Source organism: Rhagoletis pomonella, unplaced genomic scaffold, assembly GCF_013731165.1.
Source record: "Rhagoletis pomonella isolate Grant_MI unplaced genomic scaffold, Rhpom_1.0 Rhpom_scaffold_00001, whole genome shotgun sequence".
In the NCBI taxonomy this organism is placed as follows: domain Eukaryota; kingdom Metazoa; phylum Arthropoda; class Insecta; order Diptera; family Tephritidae; genus Rhagoletis; species Rhagoletis pomonella.
Window position 1 is genome coordinate 88,788,886 of NW_023458555.1, and position 25,676 is coordinate 88,814,561.

Genomic DNA, 25,676 nt, shown 5'->3' on the forward strand with positions numbered 1-25,676 from the left:
TTTTTGTCTAAAAGTTATTGTACATATCAATTTTGAGTGAATAAGCTACAGTAGTTACTAAAATATCGCATTTTCGTATTTCCGAAAATTACCGTTATATGGGATGTGGGCGTGGTTACAGTCCGATTTCGCCCATTTTTAATACCAACCTACCTTGGATTAATGGAAACCTACATACCAAATTTCGTTGAGATATCTCAATTTTTGCTCGAGTTATCGTGTACACGGACGGACGGACAGACGGACAGACGGACGGACAGACAGACATGGCTTAATCGATTTCTCAATTCATTCTGAGCATTTATGTATACATTTGTCTATATCTATCTCGATTCATTTTGGCTGTTACAAACAACCGTTATGTGAACAAAATTAATATACCCTTGTGCACAAGTGCGCTCGGGTATAAAAACCAAAAACCTACGCGACAGTAGCAAAAATTAAATACCGCTATAGTTTGAGCATCATACCCAAGTATGTATGTACATGATACTCTAATATATGCACATAAATACTATATACTGGAAGATTAGCGTTATAGCGAACTATATATACTCGATGATCAACGGCACCAAGAAGTCATCGACACTAAAGAAAAACATAACGCTAATCTTCATATACACTTTCCCCTTCGCAGGTTATATATATTTCAACCAAGTATATACCTAAGTATATACTTGGGCGCCACATATGTACAGTATCCGAGTTGGAAAACGAATGCAAAGAGACAAATTGGCGAGTACACTCCTCATTCGTTAATAGATGTACATACATGCATATGTAAATCTGGCAAGAAGGGCAGAGCACACACAATTTGCATTATCTTCTCCTCCTACACTATCCGCTTAGATTACAAGCGATTCTACCGCTCGCACACACAAACGTAAGCCTTTCTACTCAGGCACAGATTGCACTCAGATACCAAGAATGATAGAATACAAGATTGCGCCGATCGGAGAGGATTTTTGAGAATAACTTGTGTGTGACGTCACACTGGTGCAATTGCGAGAGAGAAATGCCAAAACGTGAGCAAGAATGGAAGAAGAAGAAAAAATGTTGCAAGGAAAACGTAAACAAGTTGCACCAGTGTGACGTCATGCAAACAACGATTCTGTCAAATTCGTTAAGAGAGGAATAGCGGTCCGAGATCGGCGCAACCTTTGTATTCTCTCAATCGTGCTCAGATACGCTGAGGCAAAAAAATAAATTAAACAAGTAAGAGCAGCGCTGTCTTTGGCTATGCCGAAGGCTTCATACCTTTCATGAACATCTGAAAACGTTACTATAACAGATTACTGCATTCGAAAAAATTTATATATTCACAGCACACATAGATAGAGGAGTTACATATATAAAAAATCTTATCTAAACAATCAGAGGTAGGGAAGATATACCTTATATAGCTCCAATCTAAGTGATTTTCTCTGCTGTATGATCGGTATGTAAACCGGTAACACAATTTAATGGGTTTAGCTTCCTACATAAAGGAGATATATCGCAAAAACTGGTATAGGAACAATCAGTGGTATACGAGATAAGGCTTAAACAACATAGATTTTGACAATTTTCTCAGTAGACTTTGTTTTATTATTTATACAATAGCTTACGAAATTTATCGGTTTTAGCTGTCCAAATAAATTAGTTTTGCATTGAAAGCCCATATCTGAACAATCAGTTATATGGAGACAATATATAAGTTACAGTGACCCGATCTTTGTTAATTTTACTGTAGACTGTCTGTCGATAATGAGTAAAAATAGTGCGAAATATCATGTTTCTAGCTGCATATATTTAGAAATTATAACAAAGATTCTCATATCTGAACAATCAGTTGTATGGGAGCTATATGTAAAAAAGACCCGATCTTTGTTATTTTCACTGTAAGAATTCTGTTGATAATCGTTGGAAGTATTGCAAAATTTCATGCTCCTAGCTGCATAAATCTAGGAGTCATAACGAAAATTCTCATAACTGAACAATCAGTTGAATGGGAGATATATGTGATAGTGACCCGATCTTTGTTACTTTCATTGTAAATATTCTCTTAATAATGAGTAAAAACGGTGAGAATTTTCATGTTCCTAGCTGCATAAATGGAGAAATTATGGCAAAAAATCTCATATCTGAACAATCAGTTGTATGGAGGCTATAGGTTATAGTTACCTGATCTTCGCCATTTTCTCTGATAGTATTCTTCTGATAATGAGTGACAACAGTTCAAAATTTCATGTTTTTAGCTACTTAAATGGAGGAGTTATAACGAAAAATCTTATATCTGAACAATCAGTAGTACGGGAGCTATAGGTTATAGTGACCCGATCTTTGTAATTTTCACTCTAAGTTCTCTGTTGATAATGGGTGGAAGTATTGCAAAATTTCATGTTCTTGGCTGCATAAAAGGAGAAGTTATAACGAAAAATCTCATATCTGAACAATAAGTTGTATGGGAGCTATATGTTATAGTGGTCCGATTCTTCCGGTTCTGACAAATGATTAATACATTATAAAAATACACCCACCTACCAAATTTCATCCGGATATCTCGAAAACTGAGAGACTAGATTGTATACAAACAGACGGACAGATAGACAGACGGACAGACGGACATGGCTAAATCGACTCAGCTCGACATTCTGATCATTTAAGTATACATTTTAATGGGTCTATCTCTTCTTGTTCTGGTACTTACAAACATCGGACCAAAGTTATAATACCATTTCATGCTTATGAAAGGTATAAAAAGGGCGGCTCTTGCATGCACAGTGGGCAGCAAAGCTTGAAAAACAACATCAGTGTTCAATATTTTGGGACTAATTTTTTAAATTCCTTTGCGGTCAAAACATTCTCAAAAATTGTTCAAAATATAATTTACTCAAGTGAAGAATATATATCTACATATATATATAAAACAAAGTCGTGTTAGTTACACCATTTATAACTCAAGAACGGCTGGACCGATTTTTATGATATTTGTTTTTTGAATTTGTCTACCTTGCGAATAGCAGAATAAATATTAAAACAACCGCTAGGTGGCGCTGGAGTCGAATTATTAGTAAAACCCGTATTTATGGTCCAATTCGCCTCATATTTGAGATGTGTATTGACAATAGGAAAGACAAAGCCGCCAGGTGGCGTAGGAGTCGAGTTATTACTAAAAAATCGGGTTTATGGTCCGATTATTCTCAGATTCAAAATATGTATTGATAACAGGAAAAAAATATGTATATATAACTAAAAATCGTATTTATGCTCGAATTTATTTCGTTATCGAAATATATGAATTCACATACCGATGCAATAACGACGCAATGCAAAATTAAAAAAAATTAAATCCCTTATTACTTTTAAGAGGCTCATGTCTCGAATCCTTGGCTAACCCATGTCTAATCCTAACTAAAGTAAGTATTGGAAGCGTTCATGGTACAATTTTTAAACTTGGTACGAAAATATATATAACCAGTCACATATTCGTGGAGGGAAATTGGAGCTATTGGAAAAGGAGAGTGGCACCTCACACTGTTACTACGTTTATACGCATGTATAAGTCGCTTTAATTCATTTCGCCGCGATTCAAAACATATGTATAAACTGAATTTCAATTCGCTTTGAAAGAGCGAAGTGTTTTGGCTCACACTCCATTTCAAATCGGTAGTTTATTTCTCCAGACAGTTAGAAAGAGTGTATAAACACCGCTCTCACTCAAAGCGAATTGGAGATCAGCTGTTCCCCTCAAATTCCAAATAATCGCATCAGTATTTAAAAGTTGATTAGTAATAATCGTTCTTTCTCTTTGCCACGATTTTATAATGCCGAATAAAACTAGATTTTTATCACTTCCCATTATGTTAACTTATAAAATGTAAAATGAAAACTGCTGATTTTGTTTGCTTTTAAAGACGGTTACTTTGATGCCGATATAAAGCCGTAAGTATAGACACTAGAGCGAAATGTGTACGGTGTCAATGCGCTTTCAATTAAGTCGATTATTCTGTGCGTATAAACGTAGTATGTATATACATATCTGGAAATGTTCATGGTAGAGTACTGGAACTTGGTATGGAGGTACTATGTATATGAAATCAATCGCATACTCTTGAGAAAAATTTGAGCTATTGTAAAAGCGCGTGGGCCCTCCCATACAATACTGCATATCTCTGGAAGTGTTCATGATACAGCACTGGAACTGGGTGCGGAGATATACGAAGTCAATCGCATACTCATGAGGAAAAATTCAGACTATTTGAAAAGGGAGCGTGGAACTTCCCATATAAACCGAATTTTTACCGAACACCGAAGTGTTCATTCTAGAGTACTGGAACTTGGTATGGGGATACTATGTATATGAAATCAATCGCATACTCTTGAGAAAAATTGGAGAAATTTATGAACTTGGTACAGAAATATATGAAATCAATCACATACTCATCTAGAAAAATGGGAATTATTGGAAAAGGGGCGTGGCACCTCATATACAAACCGAATTTTTCATACTGTATATCTCTGGAAATGTTCATGGTAGAGTAGAAATCTATCGCATACTCATGAATAAAATTTCGGACTATTTGAAAATGGAGCGTGGCACCTCCCATATAAACCGAATTTTTCATAATAAGTATCTCTGGAAGTATTTATGGTAGAGTACTGGAACTTTATACCAGCGTGGCAACTCCCATACAAGTCGAATTTTTCTTATTGCATATCTCTAGAATTTTTCTTGGTAGAGTACTGGAACTTGGTGTGGAGATATATGAAATTAATCGCTTAGCCATTGAGAAAATATGGAGCTATTGGAAAAGGGGGCGTGGCACCTACCATACAAGCCGGATTTCATACTGCATATCTCTGGAAGTGTTCATGGTACAGTACTGGAACTTAGTATGGAGATATATGAAATTAATCCCATACTGATGGAGAAAAGTAGCCTTTTTGAAAAGAGGGCATGGCAAAGTGACTTCCTTATCTTTGAATGTGTATATAATTCTTCTGTAGGTATGTTTGTGCGTGAAATCCTAAATGGTTGGAGGGATTTCAAAAAAGTTGTGTGTGTGTGTTTGAGTGAGTCTCTGGATAGTTTAGTTTCACAATTTAACCCACCAGTTGGCGCTGGAGTTGAGTTATTACTAAAAATCTTTTTTTATGATCCGATTTGACTAATATTCAAAACATGTATTGGAAACGGTAAAGGAAGTCCAATTGCAAAAAAGAGATGAGAGGTGATGCTGAGCTCGAGTTATTACTAAAAATCGACAAGTGAGAAAAGGTGCCGTGAATGTCAGACTAAATCGACCTGTTGCACCATTGAGTATATCGAACTCTCGTGTATTTAGAGATGCAAACGATGCATCGTTATTTTTGAAACATCGATAATATCGGTTCGAAATTCGATGTTTGCCATCGATGTTTGCAATTTCCTAAAATCGCTAAATAGACGATATATCGATGCCAGTTTCAGCGATGTTTTAAAATCGAATTATGCTCCAAAGTTTTTTTTGACTGGCAATGAATTTTGATATTTATTCTTGTAAAAGGAACATTCAGAAATTCTGAGTTTACTCTTATCTTTCGATATTAAAAATGCATACTTAGTCATTAAAAAAAGGACCGGGATCCCGTTGAAATTTCAACGAAATTGGGCCTTGGAACTTTAGGCTCAGCGAACTTACGACGGCATGCATTTCTATTATATTTATTGGAAAGGAATGGTAATTGAATAAAGGCAATAATTGAATTACAGAGATTTGGATTTGAAAAGTATTAGATTTTCCTAACAAATTTCGAAACATCGGAAACCATCGATATATCGATGTTTTTCTGGCGATGTATTTTAGCATCGATGTTCATTTTTGCTAAGCATCGAAACATCGATGTTACTCCCCAAAATTTGCATCCCTACGTCTATTACAAATGGGCTAATGGACGTGATTTGCCAATATTATTATGCGTTAGAGCTTCATTCGGACATAACAGGGTTGATTTGTGCAGTGGTAAATCTCAAACCACTACCTGTCGAAATATCTTAAAAGCCAGTTTAATAACAGCAATTTAATGAAGATTTATTTGTTTAATTGAATTTAATATAGAACCTGATAGAAAAAAATAATTGTTCACTAAAATTGCTTTCGTGAAACTGGCTTTTCAGGTATTTCATCTCAGTCTATGTATGTATATTGTATTTCTGTTGAACAAGGATACGAATCCATTTTGAAATTGCCACCAACTATAAGATAAAGTTTCTAGGGCAAATTCACTATAGATCCGGATCATTGTTCCCGCCGGGGAAATCGTGGACTGTTGGAGAAAATGTTGGACCAAAAAGATTAAATTTAAAATCTAATTATGGGCGGGACGAAGTTCGCCGCAACGCAAGTACCCATAATACATAATCCCAACCAGGCTTGTTGCAAATATTCGCATTCGCATTCGCCAGCGCGGAGCTTCCGTGGTAATTTTAACATTCGCATTCGCTTTCGCATTCGCAATAATCAATGCGGATCTTTTGCGAATGCGAATATTGAAGGGGCCGAAAATAACAGAAATTTTTTTTTACGAGTTAAACTTGGTAGAATATTTTACTGTTTTTGGTACGTGGAATATTGTGCAACTGCACTGATAAAACGTATATCTGGCCAGTCACTGAAAAAAGGATTAAATGGTAATTACAAAAACTAAACTCGGAAAACGCTGATGAGGTTACAGGTTCTCCAAATTCCGAAACAACCAAAAGAATGAGAATGAAGAATTCTTTGGAAAACAACGGTGTTTAAACAATGATCTTGCCATGATGCTAGATTGTGAAGACGAATGTCAGGAGGATACATCCAACATTTGCTTGTCGCCTCGAGCGAGTAGTTATATAGTGGCGCAGGTTTGATTTACGACCCTTTAAAAAGCTTTATTAAATTCAGTGTTCCAATTTGTAAATCCAAGCATTAAAAGCACATTATTAAAAATTACTAACCCTGCCATTTTTTATTTACCTAAATCACCTAATTTACTGACCTAAATTATTTTGTAAAAATACTTGAGATCCGCCTTCGCATCCGCATCCGCGGATGTTAGCTTTTAAACATCCGCATTCGCATCCGCGGATGTCTAAAATTCCACATTCGCAACATCCCTAATCCCAACCAACCCCTGCCGAATATCACTCCAGTACTTGTGTTTATTTAAAAATGGAGGACAGTTCAGCCAAAACCCCAAAGCAACTATCAAAGGATGACCACCTGCAAAAATTTGTTTTCGAGAGTAATAGGTTGGAGATCCTTTGCTCCAAATGGTCCCCTTCCCAGACAGGTGACCTATCAGAATCCCTTATTAATGTAAAAATTCAAGGGCTCGAAAAAATTTGGATTCTTTGTTGAAATCATATGAAGCCGTCTTTTACGCTTTTTACGCGTCAATAGAGCATAAATATAGAAAATGTTTTCAAAACTGCTAGACTTAGACCGCACCCCGTAACCCAGCAAACATCTTATCCTGGTCATATTTTAAATTGTTCAAACTCGAATGAGGTATATCTCAAAGTACCACCGTGTGACACCGAAGTTTTTCACGGTGGGTACGAAGACTGGCCAGGTTTTAGGGACCTGTTTACTGCAGTCTATAAAAATCACCTAAAATTAACACCCGCTTAAAAGCTGTACCATCTGCGCTTAAAGACTAAGGGGCAAGCAGGACTGATAGTTAAACAATACCCCTTGAGTAATGAAAACTTTGAGCTCGCCTGGGAAGCTTTTAATTCGCGGTATGAGAATCGAAGAATATTGGTGGACAACCAATTAAAAACCCTGCTCAACATACCACCAGTTTTCACGGAAAACGGCGAACAAATACAACGGGTCCAAACGACGATAAATAACTGCATCTCTGCACTTTCATCACAAGGAATATCGACGACCATCTGGGACCCCATACTCGTCTACCTCTGTTCCTCCAAATTGCCGAACCACAGTATATACAGTAATAAACCTTTTTGAGTACTCAGAGGTAAAATCTGATCAGGGTTATTAATGAGAAGGACCATGAATTTCGTTTATTCAGAGTTGTATACAAAATTACTGTGGTATGAAAGGGAGCAACAACCGTATATGGCAGAGTGGCACAAGTCATGACTGTGTAATAGTGCCCGAAACTAATTGCAAAAGTGAAAAACATTGCAAATTATTGTCTATTATTATAGATACTAGTAGAGATTATCATAGTTCAGTGTATAATTTGTTGTATTACACCGTACATGATAATGAACTGTTAAATGCTGAACGCTAAAGATGAAACGCTTGTAACTTGTAGATCCCTCAAACTTGGGTGTGCTTAATGGACTGTCTGGGCGGATGCGCTGGCACGCTTGGGGACTGTATAGCTATACAAACCTTGTTTTTTTTTTTTAAATAAAGACTTAAATACATTCGGAAGTTTAGAATTTGGCTTGATAAATTCTGTTTAGGCCTTCAGCCTAAATATTACTATTTACGCACCCCCCTAATGCGAGCATATGTACGTGCATAAGTGTCTGTGTAAACATATAATATATATTATATGTTTATGTGCATACACAGATACATGCATGCGCACATGGGGTAGTATGCACGGTTAATTTTAATATCCCGCCGGATAATGAACTCTCGTCAAGTTTCCCCTTAACTCAGTTATTGTGCGGCGGTCCGATTAAAGGTCCCGTAAAGTTTTTCTTTCACTTCACTTCTTTCACTTTCAGAAGATCAACCCGAGCAGACCAGCTACCAAGCCACTCCCGTCCAAAGGTATTCAAATATTGTATTATTCGACATTTATATATATATATATCTATACTGAAATAAATCGACTCTATTGAATTCACCATAACATCCAAATATCTTGGTTCTCTTTATTTCTTTTTATCATACTTGCACCGGAGCGTAAGTCCCAATCGCCCCCGTGTAATCATTTGGTCCATTCGGAGCCGTCCGACCTAACTAACCATTAAACATTGCAAGCGCCATTTTTGGGACCGTGCGATAATCGGAATACCAGCGAAATAAGAGAAATACAGTCCACCGTCTTTTCAAAGCGAGTTTGCCATAACAAAGAATTATACCAGGACACCACGTCTGCGCCACAAATTTAAAAGTATTTCGTCACCAACCAACACTTTTCCAGCTTTCAACTACTCATATACCGCCACAACTCATTATTGAAACCAACCAGTCGCAAGGTACGTGGTTATATTCACTGCACTTTATCAATATAGACATATTTTTATAAAAAAAAAATAAAAAAATATCGTTTAATTTGCGTCAAAGCTCAAATATAAAATTACGCGAGTGCAAAGATAGCCATATAGCAGTGACTTTGTGAAAGCATCAACTTCGGGTTATCATATTCAAGTGATTCTCCACATTCGAGTGCCAACAGCTCGTGTTGGTTTAAAGTGTACACACACACACACACGACAGTGAAAAGTGTTATATGCATTTTAAATTTAGTTGCAACATCAGTTTTTTTTTTTTGATTTCCGACTTTCTTGCTATCGTCATTAGATTAAATTCACTTTTTATGTTAGTTTCACAGAAGTAGTCAATTTCTTGCACTAACCTCTTTTCAAGATTCACTTGTCATTGGTTTGTGAACACATAACCTCACTTCTGCAATCTGCATGTTAATTAGCTTTGCAATTCAGAGTATTCACCGGAGTTTTTTATCGCAACTAGCACTTAATTCACGTTATTCACTTTCACAAAGTCACTTTGTTGCATCTTGGCTCTATTGCTCTTTGATCTGCACACATTTTATTGTTTTATAAGGACGCTGCTGGTCCCTAGAAATACATATATATATATATACACGTAGATATCTGCACAGTTGGGTGGCGAGTTTTATTTGCATAAACGTATCAAAGTTACATATATCCATAAACCTTTGCTGAAAAAAAAAATAATAATAATAAAGAATTGGAAAAGTTAAGAATATTTTTCATTGTGGATAGATTTTACAATCTTTGGCGTTTTTAGGGTATTTTTGACTCTAGCGGCAAACAATTTCGTTTTTTAAAAAATTTCAACAGGTTCGAATAATCTGCTACATATTTGCCTTTAGCATTATCAAATCTTCGAAAAGATTTTTAAATTTTTAACGAGCTCCTGTTTTTTCTGTTGGTTGTAAACCCATCTTCAACCTCAAAATGGATTCATTTATGTGCTTAGCAGAAGAAGTCACAGAGTTCGAGTCCGACTTCCTTGCTTCGTCAATATCAGAGCAAAATAAGCATGTCCTTGCTATTCAGCAAGAAGAACTCAAAGCTCTGTGGGAAAAAACAAAGCTAGCCTACGATGCCCTCAATACCTCTGACGAATTTTCACAAGAAGATAAGAGGACATACAGAAAAATAAATAGAGGCGCGTTTGCTAGTTATGTAAACTGCATGTCGTCTTTGGCTGCTCAGGCTGAGAAACTATCAAAAGAAGAAAGGGATGTAGAACAGAAGCCTATGCGAAAACACAATATTCACCTTCCACCCTGTGATACCGATGTTTTCAAAGGCGATTATCTGTCTTGGCCAACATTTCGAGATATGTTCACGGCCATTTACATCTCGAATCAGGAGCTTACTCCAGTTGAGAAGCTATATTACCTCAACCAAAAAACCAAAGGAGAAGCCAAAGACATTGTCAGTAAGTGCCTAATAACTAATGAAGGCTTCGCAAAAGCATGGGAAAATTTGTGTGAGCGATACGAAAATAAGCGTATTCTCGTGAACACACAACTAAAAATATTCAATTTAAATTCAGTGGAGAGTGAATGTGGTAGCTCTATTAAAAGATTGCAGCGTGATATCAACAATTGTTTGTCATCCCTCAAGAGTCATCAAATTGACATTTCAAATGGGGACTCAATTGTTATATATCTTTGCTCGACTAAACTGCCTGACAGCACTTTGGCTCTATGGGAGCAAACCATAGACCACACAGGCGATTTACCGAAGTGGGAAGATATGGATAAGTTCCTATCTAACAGGTTCCAAACCCTGGAAACCCTGACAGGCTTAAAGGGTACAAAAGCGGTTAAGGCGCCAAAGCCGCAAAACACTGAAAACCCTTCAGAAGCCCATACCAAAAGACTTGGTGCATTCCAAGCAAGCGTGACCAAGTTCACTTGTACAATGTGCCAAACGAATGAGCACAAACTACGCCGCTGTTCCAAATTTTTGAAGCTTACGCCTGATGAGAGGTTTAATTACTTAAAGAGCAACAACAGTTGCCTGAATTGTTTGAGTGCTGCACATACCGTGACGAGGTGCACAAGCCCCTTTAATTGCAGCATGTGCCACTCGCGACATCACTCGCTCCTGCACATTCAGACAAATGTGCCAAAGGCAACAGCGGTTCGAACGCCGCCGGGACTTGCCAATGACACCGCATCCTCCTCTCAACAGGCTCCAGCAAAGCGCAGCTTTAATAATAGAACACATAACAATAAAAGCAAAGACGTTAAGTCTTGTTATGCTAACACAAATTCAGGTGTGCTCTTAGGAACAGCTCGCGTAAATATACGTCTCAATGGCACAGATATTTCAGCTCGAGCACTTATTGACTCTGGTTCTTAGTGTTCATTCATAACAGAACGACTCAAACGCAGAATCAACCTGCCAGCTAAGAGGATGCATGCCCAAGTCTCGGGCATTACGAATGCAACCTCTGCGCAGGTCAAAGAGGCATGCAGCATAGAACTTCGATCCCCTGTTGATCCATTGTTCAGCCTGCACGCAACAGTGCTCGTCCTAACAAGACTAACCGGAAATCTACCATCCTGTCATATCAGCGCTATGACTATGCAGGCATTTCCAGGTCTTGTTCTAGCTGATAAACGGTTCTACGTGAATGAAGAAGTAGACCTCGTACTTGGCGGAGACATTTATCCCCAAATTATTTTATGCGGCTTGAAGAAGAATGTACTCAGTACACTTCTCGCCCAAGAAACAGTGTTCGGTTGGATATTAACCGGATGCACCGATGCACCCACTCCAACCAACAATATAGTTTCGTATCACAGTGAAGTTGCCTTGGACAAACAACTTACTGCATTCTGGGAACTCGAAGACATACCAAAAAACAAAAGCTTGAACGAGGACGACAAATACTGTGACAAACTTTATCGGGAGACAACTCGTAGACGAGAAGACGGAAAATACGTAGTCTCGCTACCATTTAGGCAGGAATTTCCCGCAAACATCTGCCTAGGCCCTTCTCTTAAAAAAGCATGCTCTCAGTTCTTCCGGAATGAGACACGGCTTGCATAGGATGCCGTCCTACAAAAAGAGTATAATAGGGTACTAGCTGAATATGAACCACTAGGACACATGTCCAGAATAAATGATAGTATATCAGCAAACTCTTCCGATAACTACTTTCTGCCTCACCACGCTGTCATAAAGGCAGAAAGTACCTCCACCAAAGTTCCAGTCGTCTTTAATGCCTCAAGTCCAACGGCTAATGGCACAAGGCTGAACGACGTACTTCTCCCAGGTCCAGTTCTCCAAGCAGATCTTCCGATCCTTATACTCCGCTGGAGGTTATACAGATACGTTTTTAATAGTGACATCGAGAAGATGTACCGACAAATTTGGGTGTACAGCAACCATACCAAATATCAACGGATAGTTTTCCGTACAAACCCGAACGAACCTGTAAGTCTATACGAATTAAAGACTGTCACTTTCGGGATTAATTGTGCTCCTTACCTCGCGATAAGGACACTTTTACAACTGGCTGACGATGTAGAAATTTCTTCCCCAATAGCATCTAACATACTACGAAAATGCATGTATGTGGATGACGTGCTAGCTGGAGGACACAGCATCGACTCTACCGTAAGAGCAAGAGATGAAATCTCTAAAGTGCTACGGTCAGCCGGTTTTCCGCTAAGGAAATGGACCTCAAACTGTGCGGAAATTCTAAAGGACATCCCAAAAACGGATCTACTCAGTGAAGACTTTTTGGCATTCGAAGATACCAGCACGGTTAAGGCTCTTGGCATAAGATGGAATGCCCATACCGATCTATTCTATTTCATGGCAAGACCATTGGAGGACCGCGAGACACCTACAAAAAGGGCGATACTATCAGCTATCGCCAAGCTATTTGATCCGCTAGGATGGCTTGCTCCAATAGTCGTCGTGGCCAAAATAATCATGCAGAGTAGAGTTTTGGCTAGAAGGCACAGACTGGGATGAGACTGTGTCTTCTACTGCTATGGAACGATGTCACAATTTTACCAAACATTACCATGAAATACACAATATTAGAATACCTCGATGGGTACACTTCGCACCAGGAGATGACATCGAGATACATGGTTTCTGCGACGCATCGGAAAAAGCATATGCGGCTACTGCATACATGCGCGTCAAAAGAGATGACAAAGTTTTGGTCAACCTTCTTTTGGCAAAAACCAAAGTAGCTCCTGTCAAAACAATATCGCTACCACGACTAGAGCTTTGCGGAGCCGTACTGCTCGCGGAAATCATAGAATCAGTAATCAACAACCTCAACCTAGGGCAAGTGAAAACATATCTTTGGACATATTCGACCATCGTACTCGCATGAATACGAAAGCCGCCTTGTTCTTGGTCAACTTTTGTCGCACACCGAATTACGAAAATAATAGAAAAAGTCGGTAACAGGGACTGGTCGCATGTAGACTCGGCTTCAAATCCAGCCGACTTAGCTAGCAGAGGATTGCCTGCGTCAGAGTTGGTGACCAATTTTTTGTGGTGGCAGGGACCTTCTTGATTGCAAGAAGACAACTCTAAATGGCCTGCTCAAGAAATTAACTATCACACAGAAGTTGAAGAAAAAAGGGCACACGCTTATGCATCAACAAAAGTAAATGATATCGATATTCTTGACCGGTTTTCAGATCTACCGAGAGCTTTGACAGTGTTAACATATGTCATGAGATTCTATCGAAGAACTCACCCGAAAACTAAAGCTTTATTTCAGGAAAATTCTTGTTTAATTTCATCAGATGAAATTAAGATGACGACACATCTCTTGATAAAAATCAACCAGAAGCAACACTACGGTGAGGAAAACAGGAATTTGAAAACTAGAAAACCCATCGATGCAAAGAGTGAAATCCTTCCGCTTAATCCGTTCGTCGACAAGCACGACATCATCAGGGCTGGAGGTCGCCTCGGAGCATCCCAGGACTTAGCTTATAATGAGCGCCATCCAATCATTATTCCGTATAACTGCAGGTTGTCCCGTCTTATCGTCCTGATGATTCACCAAGTCTCCTTACACGGAGAAAATCAGCTCATGTTACGCCTTAGCCGTACCCAGTACTGGATTCCCAGGGTAAAAAACATGATTAGGTCTACCATCCACAATTGTAAAATTTGTACCATCTACAAGAAACGATCTCAGACGCAAATTATGGGAACTCTTCCTCAGGAACGCACAACATTTACGCGCGCGTTCACGAATACGGGAGTAGACTTCACGGGACCCTTTGAAATTAAAAGTTACCGTGGTAGAGGTTGTCGAATTTCCAAAGGCTATGTTTGCCTATTTGTTTGTTTCACCACTAAAGCGATTCACTTTGAAGCCACCAGTGACCTTAGTACCCCATCCTTTCTAGCAGCATTTCCTCGGTTCGTGGCTAGAAGAGGATGCACGAAGAATATCTATTCCGACAATGGTACAAATTTTTTCGGAGCTTCGCGATCTTTACGATCTGAATTCAAAGCTTTTTTTGTCTGACGCGCGAGACAAAACGATTTCCAAATATAACCATCAAACATTTGAGTGGCATTTTATACCTGCTACCGCTCCTCACATGGGAGGACTCTGGGAGGCAGGTGTAAAGAGCTTTAAAAGCCACTTTAAAAAGGTGGCGTCCGCTCACAAATACACCTTTGAAGAGCTCAGTACGCTTTTATGCCGGATTGAGGCATGCCTTAATTCGCGACCACTGAGCCCCCCTTCAAATGAGCCAAATGATCTGGAGCCGCTTACTCCAGGCCATTTTCTTACTGGTGGACATCTTATGGCTCCGCCAGAACCTGATGTGAATGAGAACCCTGCCTCCATCGTCAATCGATGGCAAAAACTAAAAGCACTGCATCAGACGTTTTGCAGGCGATGGAAAGTGGACTACTTAGCCGAACTACAAAAGCGAATTAAATGGAAGCACCCCAAGGAGAATATGAAAATAGGTGATCTCGTTGTTATAAGGGAAGACAATCTGCCTCCAACTGAATGGAGATTGGGGCGAGTTGTCAACTTACACCCGGGTACCGATGGTAGGGTGCGCGTAGTGGACATACTGACGAAGAAAGGTCAAGTTACCAGACCACTAGTGAAGTTGGTTCTCCTCCCACCATACAGCGAGGGAAACTCGGAGCCAACAACTACGTCATAAATCGCCCATCTTCACCCATATCGTATTCCACTTCCTGTTACAACGAAACTCCACTTCAATGTAATAGGAGTGATTCCATGTGTTAATAGTTAAAAAGGTTACAAGGGAATTATTTTTAATATTTGGAGGTGATGGTTCTTACTCGGGCCCCTCCCGAGTTGATCTGGTTAAAAACAAACGACCATCGTCAGATCTATAATCATAATAGTAATAAATCGCAGAGTAGCGAACTACTCCGCCTCTGAATAAGAAGCAAACAGTAGAAAACTAGCAAGTTTAACAAATGCACGATATGTTTTTTTTCCCAAATTCATCAAAATTCAAGCTTGCTGGTTTTCAATCCGCTTTATTTTGGGGAGATTACATAAACGGAGTACAGACTTTGAACAGCCCCACCCCGAAATGAACTAGTTAAAGTAATAATAATTATAAGGTTTAAACTCACGATTATTTGCTTCCGGTGCGTTTGTTGATAGACGAAATCGTGGTCTGCTTTCTCTAATAGACGCTTCAGAATTTTAGATGTCATACCTTTCATCCGCGTGTTCTCCTTATTGCAGCAGCCCTTTATAAAAACACAAAACAATTAGGGCTCAAATAAAAAGTTAACAAAGGTAAAAAACAAACGGATGGAGCTTTACTTGGTATGGCCACCACCCCATCTTCAGATCTGACGCTCGCAGTAGACTTGGTACTATCCCTGTTAGTTGCTGATGCTTCATCAACTTGATGCATTTGTGAAGGGTATTGTTCATGCTCTAACTTCACCCTACTGGTATCGCAACTGCTCGGTCGACGTAATGTATTGTTAAGTCTCGGTCCCTTTAAGTTCTTCTCTGATTTCAATTTGGCAGCACGTTGTGGCCTTACAAATGAAGTTTCAATGCAACTGGATTGCAATATATCATTCGGTGCAGGCGCAAGAGGCGCCGGCGGTGGAGGCATTAATTGGACCTCAGTTGGCTCCGTATTCGGAACTTTGGCGCTACTTGGGACTGACGTGGGATTCATTTGTGGAGTTTGCACAATGGCATCGTCAATTGCCGCTTCCATGGCTACAACCGTGGCCAGAAGTTTAGAGTTACTAGTACGTGCCGAAATGCGAGACGGCGAAGTTTTTTCAGGGACAGATTCGGCTGTATAGCTTTCATTTAAGTCGGATAACCGCTTTATGAATTTCTCTTTCAACTGATGTAGCTCATCGCAAAATTCATGACTAGCTTCAACTATTTTCAATAATTCTTCCATATTTCGTTCTTTGTCCTGCAAAACAGCTTGCCTCAGATTTACTTTTCATGAAATTGGTTTGCGTGCCATAAGCTAAATTTCATACATTTCATTTTAAAATTGCCCTCAAACTGACCTGAACGTACTGACACCATAACTGAACCACCAACGAATGAATATATATATTAAATTTAAACATGGTCAACAAATACACAGATAGTTAACATTGTAGCCACACACTTAACTCTTTTTTTGTGTGAAATACTTAAATATTGTCGGCCGCTGTGGTGTAGTGGTAAGCAGTGCGCGCTTCCACTCCGCAACGCCTGGGTTCAAACCCTGGTCAAAGCAACGTCGCAAAAAATATAGAAAAAAGGTTTTTTCTTAACAGCGGTCGTCCCTCGGCAGGCAATGGCAAACTTCCGAGTGTATTTCTGCCATGAAAAACAGCTTCTCATAAAAATACAATCGCCGTTCGGAGTCGGCGTAAAACTGTAGGTCCCTCCGCTTTGTGTGACAACATCAAGGCGCACACCACAAATCGGAGGAGAAGCTCGGCCAAACACTAACATATGTGTAAGCGCCAATCTATTATTATATTACTTAAATATTGGAAACCTACTTTATCTCCCATCTGTCGTGTCCAACCATCGAAATTATCTTGATTGCGTGGGAAACCATCAATAAGGAATTTTTGTTGGCCAAAGTTCTGCATCGCTTTCTCGAGCAGCGAGCAGGTCATTTCAACGGGTACAATTTTACCATTGCGTATGTAGTCTTCAATTAGCGTACCATATTCAGAACCCTGGCATGCACGTTCCTCCCGTAACAAATCGCCCGCAGAGAGATGTACAAATTGGTAACGTTCTACAATTTTGGAGCATTGTGTCCCTTTACCAGCACCGGGACCACCCAATACAAAAAACGATATCATCTACTTTGATGATCTACTTCGTAACCCAATTCGGCGGTGCAGCGTCGATCGAGAAAGGAGGTAGGCGGATACAGACGCAAAACTTCATCGACAATCATGCGCAGATACGGCAGTGCATTGATGGTGTCATAGTCAACCGAGCCATTGCCTTTTGTTAGCGCTTCCAACAATTCGGCGCGCAAACGACCCTGTATCTCCGGTTACTTGGCCAACTCGTAAAACGCAAAGGTGATTGTCGAAGAGGACGTGTCGAAGCCGGCCAGCAGCAGCGCTGAAGCGAGAAGCAGCTGGCAGCTCGAATGAAAGTGTGGTGCAGAAGCGTGACTTCTTCGTGGCTCAAGCGGCCATGTGTTCCTCCAGCTTGTTGCCTACCTGTTGCAGCAGCGGATACATTTGCTTCGCCCTCCCGTGAGAAAATAGTGGTGAAAATATCTGATGTATCTCCGTCCATACTTCGTATTGCGCAAAAAACAAATTCAGCGAACCCATCGCATCACCACCGGCGTCAGTGCGTTCGAAGCGGCTGGAAAATGCACTAAAGTCCCTCACGAGCACACGTTTGATGAGCGCAGGGTCACGCAACATCAGCGTATGGTTATGCAGCACATGTATTCCCACAAAGTCATGACCGCTGGCGGCCATTCATTATAATACGATATTTTACGCATACTCACCTAACCTCAAGATTACACAACCGCCGCGTGCCAGAAAAATATAATTGAAATGAGATATGAATTCGCCGTGTGTGTATACGGATTTCCATTGAATTCATTCTGACATTTTTTGCAATGAAAAAATGTACATATGCATGTACACACCTTCCATTGAATAAATTCGCCTTGAATGGTTTCTGACAATTGTACCAATGTACATACATACATGCATTCCACAAAGTGAACGTAGTATGTCGGTCAGCATTCGGAACTTACTGCAATGGCAGTAAATCTACTACACTTTTTAGCGAAATTGATTTTTCTATTGCGGTTTTCAACTCTTGAATTTTTTACCACAACTTGAATTATTACAATATATTTTGAGTCAGTAAAGATGTTTCTGCAACGAAGCATATAGTTATAAAATATAGATACAAACGTAGAATATATTTTATGGTTGGTATAAAAATGTAAAAATCTAGAATCCACGGCAGTTAAAATTCGTTATGTTTTTAAATTCACTGCAGTTTACGAATTAAGTCCGAACAGTGATATCGGTTCGAAGTACAGAAGCGTTTCGTAATTCAAATTCACTCGCTGGTTGTACTAAAACAAATACACTTTTAACTACTAAAAGATGCATTGTCATAAGCACATACCAATGCACTAACTTTTTATAAATATTTCACATATTTTTTATGTAAATTTCAAAAGGGAAAAAGACATTTTGTAATAAAAATTGAAATTAAATTTATGTATTCTGCTGCATATGAGCTACCCTGTTTTTTTGGCCGAGTATCACCTACAATGGCATCCAAACCTTTTTTTGGGTGGCAGGCTAGTTGTAGGGTTGCGAGAATGGCTAAATCTCTCCAAATGTAGAGTAATACGTTTTTCGACAACTTCATGCAATGAAGTTGAACTGCTAATTACGAATATTAGTAGATCAAGTCATCAACGAAAATGATCTTTTTCTTAAGAGCACTTAATATTGGCACTGCCAAACATCATAAAGGCAATTTACAATTTTCGATGTAATAAAAATTTAACTTTGCCAATGCATTCCTGCATAATGGAAGGTATGGCACTTGTGCGATCCACCCTTCATTTTTGTGGGTCGCAAGCCGACATTAGGCCATAGTTACACGTGTTAGTTTGTGAAATACAAATAATTGAACATAATGCCATGTTCCCACTTACCAAATCTTATTTATCTAATAAAGGAAGTAACTTATGTCAAGTATTAGACTATTTCCACCCCAATTACTCGCCACCCAACAATATTTAAATAGATGGTTCACGATAGCAACGGATCGTAAAAAAAGTTACCCATTTATTGCAGCAATCATGACTCGCTTCGCTCAAATGTTGAAGAAAACGGCACAACACGCACATCGTTATCCTAAAGCCTGTCGTTTATGCAACGGCAGACACCCGATAAGGCTGTGTCCGGTCTACCGCGCGAAAAATCCGGAAAAAAGATTGCGCGAAGCGCTCTTGGGTAAATACTGCAGCAATTGCTTGGCCATAGAACATCGCACTGAAAACTGCACAAGTGCGGAGAGATGTCGCCGATGCCACGACAGGCATCACACCACCCTTCACCTGGACCCAGTCGACAGGAGACCCTGGAGTCAACAGGTTGCCGAGGAAGAAGACGAGTTGGATGTGATCTCGATTTATGCGTCCGAATCCGGAACGGAAACTCGGTCTTTCCGTCCGGAACCGGAAACTTTAGAAAGGATCGAACCCGGAGCGGAGACTCGGACTCTCCGCCCGAACAGCGACAGGGTCTTTCCGCCCGCCCCAGCAACCACCACAGGCGAACCAACTTCGTCAGCAGAACGGAACGGTGGCAAGGTATCGCCAGTTAAGAGCGTCAGGCAGCTTCCGAAACGGGCTCACAGACGGAATAATGCACACGCAAGTGTTACGACCCATGATTTCTATCTCACCAACGGCAGTTATCAAGATCGAATCCGGAGGAAGATTGCATCTTATCTGGGCCCTAATAGACGCATGTACGCCGTCAACTTTGATAGCGCGAGACCTTGGGTTACAAACCACTCGAGTAGGGAACCAACGGGGCTGCTTTCTGTGCCTTAGAGGGAAGCACGGCGTTAACAAAAAAGTGGCAACCCATGCGAAAATAATAAATAATTTCCGCCGGATATCTCCGCTCAAAAGCATCGACCCGACGATAGTTGCTCCTTATGTGCACATCAGACTCGCCGACCCGAATTTCTTCGAATCATCTCCAATTCGAATCGTGCTCGGCGCGGACGTGTACGCCGAAATTATTATGCCCGGTAGTCTGCCGACGTCCTTTGGACCCTTTTTGGCCCAAAGTACAATATTTGGTTGAGTACTCTCGGGCGCCTACCGCGCCTAACTAAAAAAAAAATATATAAACAACTCTTTTCAATAACATCTTTTTTTCTTAATCTTGCTTATAATGAATTTTTGTATACGTTTATTTTAGTTTTTTATTTCTAAATAAAAGTGCATTGAATTATGACCACGTCTGTACCTTTATTTCTCTCTCTCTCATCTCCCAGCAGTAGGAAGAAGAACGGACGTTTACGCACTGGTCACCGGAGATATTTTGTTTTGCAGTTTTGAGCAAACAATAAAAATGACTGAAATTGTAAACGGACTCAGGTGAGCCTGGTAGCTGCATCGTAACAAATCATTTTCCAGATGTTGCTTATCGCAATGGGGCCGGTATGCTTAGGCCTTCAGCCTAAATATTACTATTTACGCACCCCCCTAATGCCAGCATATGTACGTGCATAAGTGTCTGTGTAAACATATAATATATATTATATGTTTATGTGCATACACAGATATGTGCATGCGCACATGGGGTAGTATGCACGGTTAATTTTAATATCCCGCCGGATAATGAACTCTCGTCAAGTTTCCCCTTAACTCAGTTATTGTCCGGCGGTCCGATTAAAGGTCCCGTAAAGTTTTTCTTTCACTTCGGTTCAGAAGATCAACCCGAGCAGACCAGCTACCAAGCCAATCCCGTCCAAAGGTATTCAAATATTGTATTATTCGACATTTATATATATATATATCTATACTGAAATAAATCGACTCTATTGAATTCACCATTAACATCCAAATATCTTGGTTCTCTTTATTTATTTTTATCATACTTGCACCGGAGCGTAAGTCCCAATCGCCCCCATGTAATCAAATTCACAAAATTTATGTTTTTCATAAAAATATAATCTTACAATGGACTTTTTTTATTTTAAACTTACATTTAAGAAAACTCCATTCAATGCTATAATTACGATTTGAGCTTTCCAGTTTATAAAACACAAGCGTTAATTATGTACTTAACTATTGATATTATTTTTCATTAAGCATGAATATCAGCATACATTAAAGATGAATATTAGGGCGGGCCTTAGTATTCAGCCGCACCTTTTGTTTTAAGAAAACCAGGTGAAATTAACAAACGAAACTTGGTCAGGATGTTAAGGAAGGTATCCTCTAAAACATGTATAACTTAAAAATATAAAGAATATAATAATTTATAAGTTATTTGTTTTTAAAATTTCCTAAGTCATTCCACTTGATTTCCTATCAAAGAGTGCTTTTGTCACATACTTTCATGTGCATACATATATAAATGCACATAACACTACCTAATAGTTTACACACTTTATTTTATTTTATCTTGTATATAAATCACTTTAATGCAACTTTTATTGACTTGTAAACTAAAGTAAATTGCACCCATATTTATAATAACAAAGAACCTAGATAACAAGAAGGGACAACTCGTTATAATTGTAGCGAAAGTACGCAACAGGGGCGTGCCTTCTCTTTTGCCCTAGTGCGTTTTTTGATTGGTTGGACGAGTTGTCCCTTCTTGTTATCTACGTTCTTTGATAATAACACATGGTTGCAAACTGACACATAAGATGTGTTGCCATACTGTTCAAAACAATATAAGAGAAAGGAAAATTCTACGTAGTCAGGGTTATAATTCCTAAGTGCGGCCGAAGGCCACCTACGCAGACAGATGTTCAGCCCCCTTCTTCGGCAACACAGAAAGGAGAATTCTACTTAGTGAGAGTTATAATCCCTAAGTGCGGCAGAAGGCCGCCGACGCAGAAAGTTGTTCTCTGCAAAAGGTGTTCAGCCCCTCTTCTTCGCAACACAGAAAGGAGGATTCTACTAAGTGAAAGTTCCGAATTGAAAATCCGCTTTTATTATTCAAAGTTCCTGTCTTGCAGCACCAAGTTTGATGTTATTTTGCCATCTTATTCATCGATTATACGAAAACTTTAACAACAAATTATATAAAAACTATAGCGTTGCTAGAAAAAACGGGAAGGAGTGGGGGCGGGGGGGTATTTTTGAAATCAGGGAGTCCTATTCTACCCCCATTCAACCTCACTTTTTCTAGAATTTGCCGTCCTCATACTAAAATTTTCCCGAACATTATACGTAACGTACATTTTGTTCATAAATAACACATAATTATGTATATTTTATCCCCGAAATGAACATTTTCTAATCATGAGGCGAAATTCCCCAAAGTAAGTGTTGCCGTGCGCGCTAAACGAAAGCGCTGCACACAACCCAAAAGTACTCCTCGGGGTCCAAATGGCGAAAAACTGCGAAAAGGTTTATTACTGTATATACTGTGTGCCGAACGAAATACTTGCTCTGTGGGAGCAATCATTAAGCTCTCGAAAAGAACTGCCACTTTGGGCAGAAACGAATAAATTTCTTACGAGCCGATATGAAGTAGTTGAACGGATCGGTGTTTACGCCCGAGTAAGCTAAACCCCCAATTTTCTAATTTCGCTCCAAAAGCAAATAATCAGATCTCCTTTGCAAGCAAAAACCGAACTCAAAATTTTCTTACAGGCTTAAATAAACCGGTTTCTTGCAAACTGTGCAATTCTAAACACGCAATGAAACTTTGCGTAAAATTTAAACAACTTTCAGTGCCAGAACGACTTAAGTTCGTAAAAGAGCACAATATTGCGAAAATTGTTTATCCTACTCGCACTTAAAAAATGAGTGTCAAAGCAACTTCTTATGCGTTTACTGTCAAAAACAACACCATACATGTTCAAACAAATTCCCAAACCCCAGATCAGATCCCAAAAGTTCACAACTCAGGTAGCAAACCCAGTAGGTAAAGATGGTGAAATAGCGTCAACCTCAACCGGCATATCGCATGATTCCCAAAACTCAATTCAAAAACAGGTAAAGAAGGCTTCAACTCACTTCTCGAGCAGTAACGGAACCAAAAAGCCTTTCTAGGGTCGCGGATATAAAAACTTCTTTGCTTACCCATAAGAGATTCCCATTACAAAATATTAGGAATAGGAGGTGCGGTTGTTCAAAATCCAAAAAGATCTGGGAAATAACGCTTTGTTCGTCAGACTTAACCCAACAAATAAAAACTCAAGCGATAATACTACCTCAGCTCATACATTTCCTTCCCTCTACCCAAGTGTCAAATATTAGCTTTGACGGAATCGTCCAATTACCGTTAGCCGACCCAAAATGTTTCACTCCATCTCGAATCGACATGGTGATCGGCAGCGACGTAATCCCTAAGATCCTCCTGCAAGGGCTACAACACATCGGAAACGGCTCCCTGCTGGTCCAAAAGACGATATTTGGATGGGTTGTCAGTGGACCAACAACGCAAATAACAGCAGCATTTACAACCCAAGTCACGGAAACCTCACACGACTCCCTCAACACTCTGCTGAAAAAATTCTGGGAGCAAGAGGAAGTCAGCAATATTCACCCCCGCTCAGAAACAAATGAGTTCTGCGAAAATCTGTATCAAAGAACCACAACACGCCAAGAAAATGGAAGATACGTGGTAAAATTGCCATTCAAATCAGAATTTCCTGAAATTATTGCCCTCGGCCATTCACGACTTGCAGCACAACAACAATGCATCAGCATATATAGGACGCTGGAACGGAAACCGGATCTGCAACAAAAATACAATGAAGTTTTGGAAGAATACGTTACTATGGACCACATGGCACCGACTTCACCCGGCTAAGTACTTAAAGATGGGAGGTATTTCTGTTTTTATTTGCCCCATCATGCTGTCATTAAACCCGACATGTCCGAAAATGTCCCTCTCAGGGAATTCTCTCAATGACGTGCTGCACACAGGCCCAGTACTACAAAACGACTTAATGCTAGTTTTCCTGAAGTGGTGGCTATATAAGTTCGCTTTTAACGGTGACATTGACAAAATGTATCGCCATATCCTCGTTCACAAGGAAGATCAAGATTCCAGTGAATCGTATTTCGCAGATCCCCAAACTTGCCCATAGAAGACTTTAAATTAAAAACAGTTACGTTTGGCGTTAACTGTGCCCCATATCTGGCAATTCGAACACTGCACCAACTCGCATAAGCTTGCAGGAGAGAATACCCTTTTGCCACCCATATCCTACTACACGAAACGTACGTCAACAGGATTTCCCCTCAAGAAAATTACGGCAAATCACTCAAAAATACTCGACCGTATCCCACACTCCGATATCTTAGATGCCGATTTTCTTAATTTCAAAGACGCGAGCTCCACAAAAACGCCGGGAATCCGATGGAATGCGTTGACAGATACTTTCTCATACTCATACGACCCTCTACCGGCGGAAATTGTAGTACAAAAAGACAAATTTTATCTGCCATAGCGAGACATTTCGACCCGGCAGGATGGCTAACGCCAATAGTGATCTTGGCCAAAATACTTCTCCAACAACTTTGGATGGAAGGAACCGACTGGGACGAAACGGTAAAACCCGGCTCACTTCACAAATGGAACTCTTCCGCGAAAACCTCCCCGCAATTTAAGATATACAAATACCCCGATGGGTACAGTTCTCCCAAGACAGTGACATCCAAGTGCATGGATTCTCTGATGCCTCCGAAAAGGCTTTCTGCGCTTGCGTGTATATAAGGGTACAAAAAAGCGAAAATTCTTTTACCTCTCACTAACTTGTAGCGAAAAGCTACGTACGTAGCAAACAAGTTATCTCAGATCGTGCAAAATGTCAATAATACTAACTGGCGGTACGTGGCCAGTAGCGACAACCCAGCCGACTTAGGTACGTGAGGATGCCGACCACAAGATTTAATTGGAAGATTTCTATGGTGGAGAGGCCCCGAATGGCTCTCTAAACCCGCCAATATCTGACGCAATTCCCGACCGCACCATCCAGCTCCCCCGGAACAAAGACACATAGAAGTCTTTCATACCATAGAGTCCACAGATCTACTTGAAAAATTTTCCTTACTCCCACGTGCACTTAGAGTACTTGCATATATGTATCGTTTCATCCGCAGATCCCAAAACCTACCTATCAACGACACACTGCCGTTGACACATGAGGAAATCAACGAAGCCAAGGTGCGACTCATAGTGCAAACTCAACGGAGCCATTATAGTGAAACGA

At 39.9% G+C, this 25,676-nt stretch overlaps 2 protein-coding genes across 3 annotated transcripts in view; one reads left to right on the forward strand and one right to left on the reverse strand.

Annotated features, from left to right (window-relative positions):
- The window catches only part of LOC118734019, a 22,344-nt gene extending 4,567 nt beyond the window's left edge, over positions 1 to 17,777 (reverse strand). Inside the window, exons 1-2 of the mRNA XM_036463706.1 lie at positions 17,227 to 17,777; positions 16,038 to 16,685 (exon numbers count right to left, since the gene is read on the reverse strand). Of these exons, the coding sequence (XP_036319599.1) occupies positions 16,038 to 16,685; positions 17,227 to 17,557 (979 nt within the window). The 5' untranslated portion in view covers positions 17,558 to 17,777. The remainder of the gene's footprint in view (positions 1 to 16,037; positions 16,686 to 17,226) is intronic.
- The window catches only part of LOC118748556, a 355,097-nt gene that overhangs the window by 76,127 nt on the left and 253,294 nt on the right, over positions 1 to 25,676 (forward strand). The window lies entirely within an intron of this gene.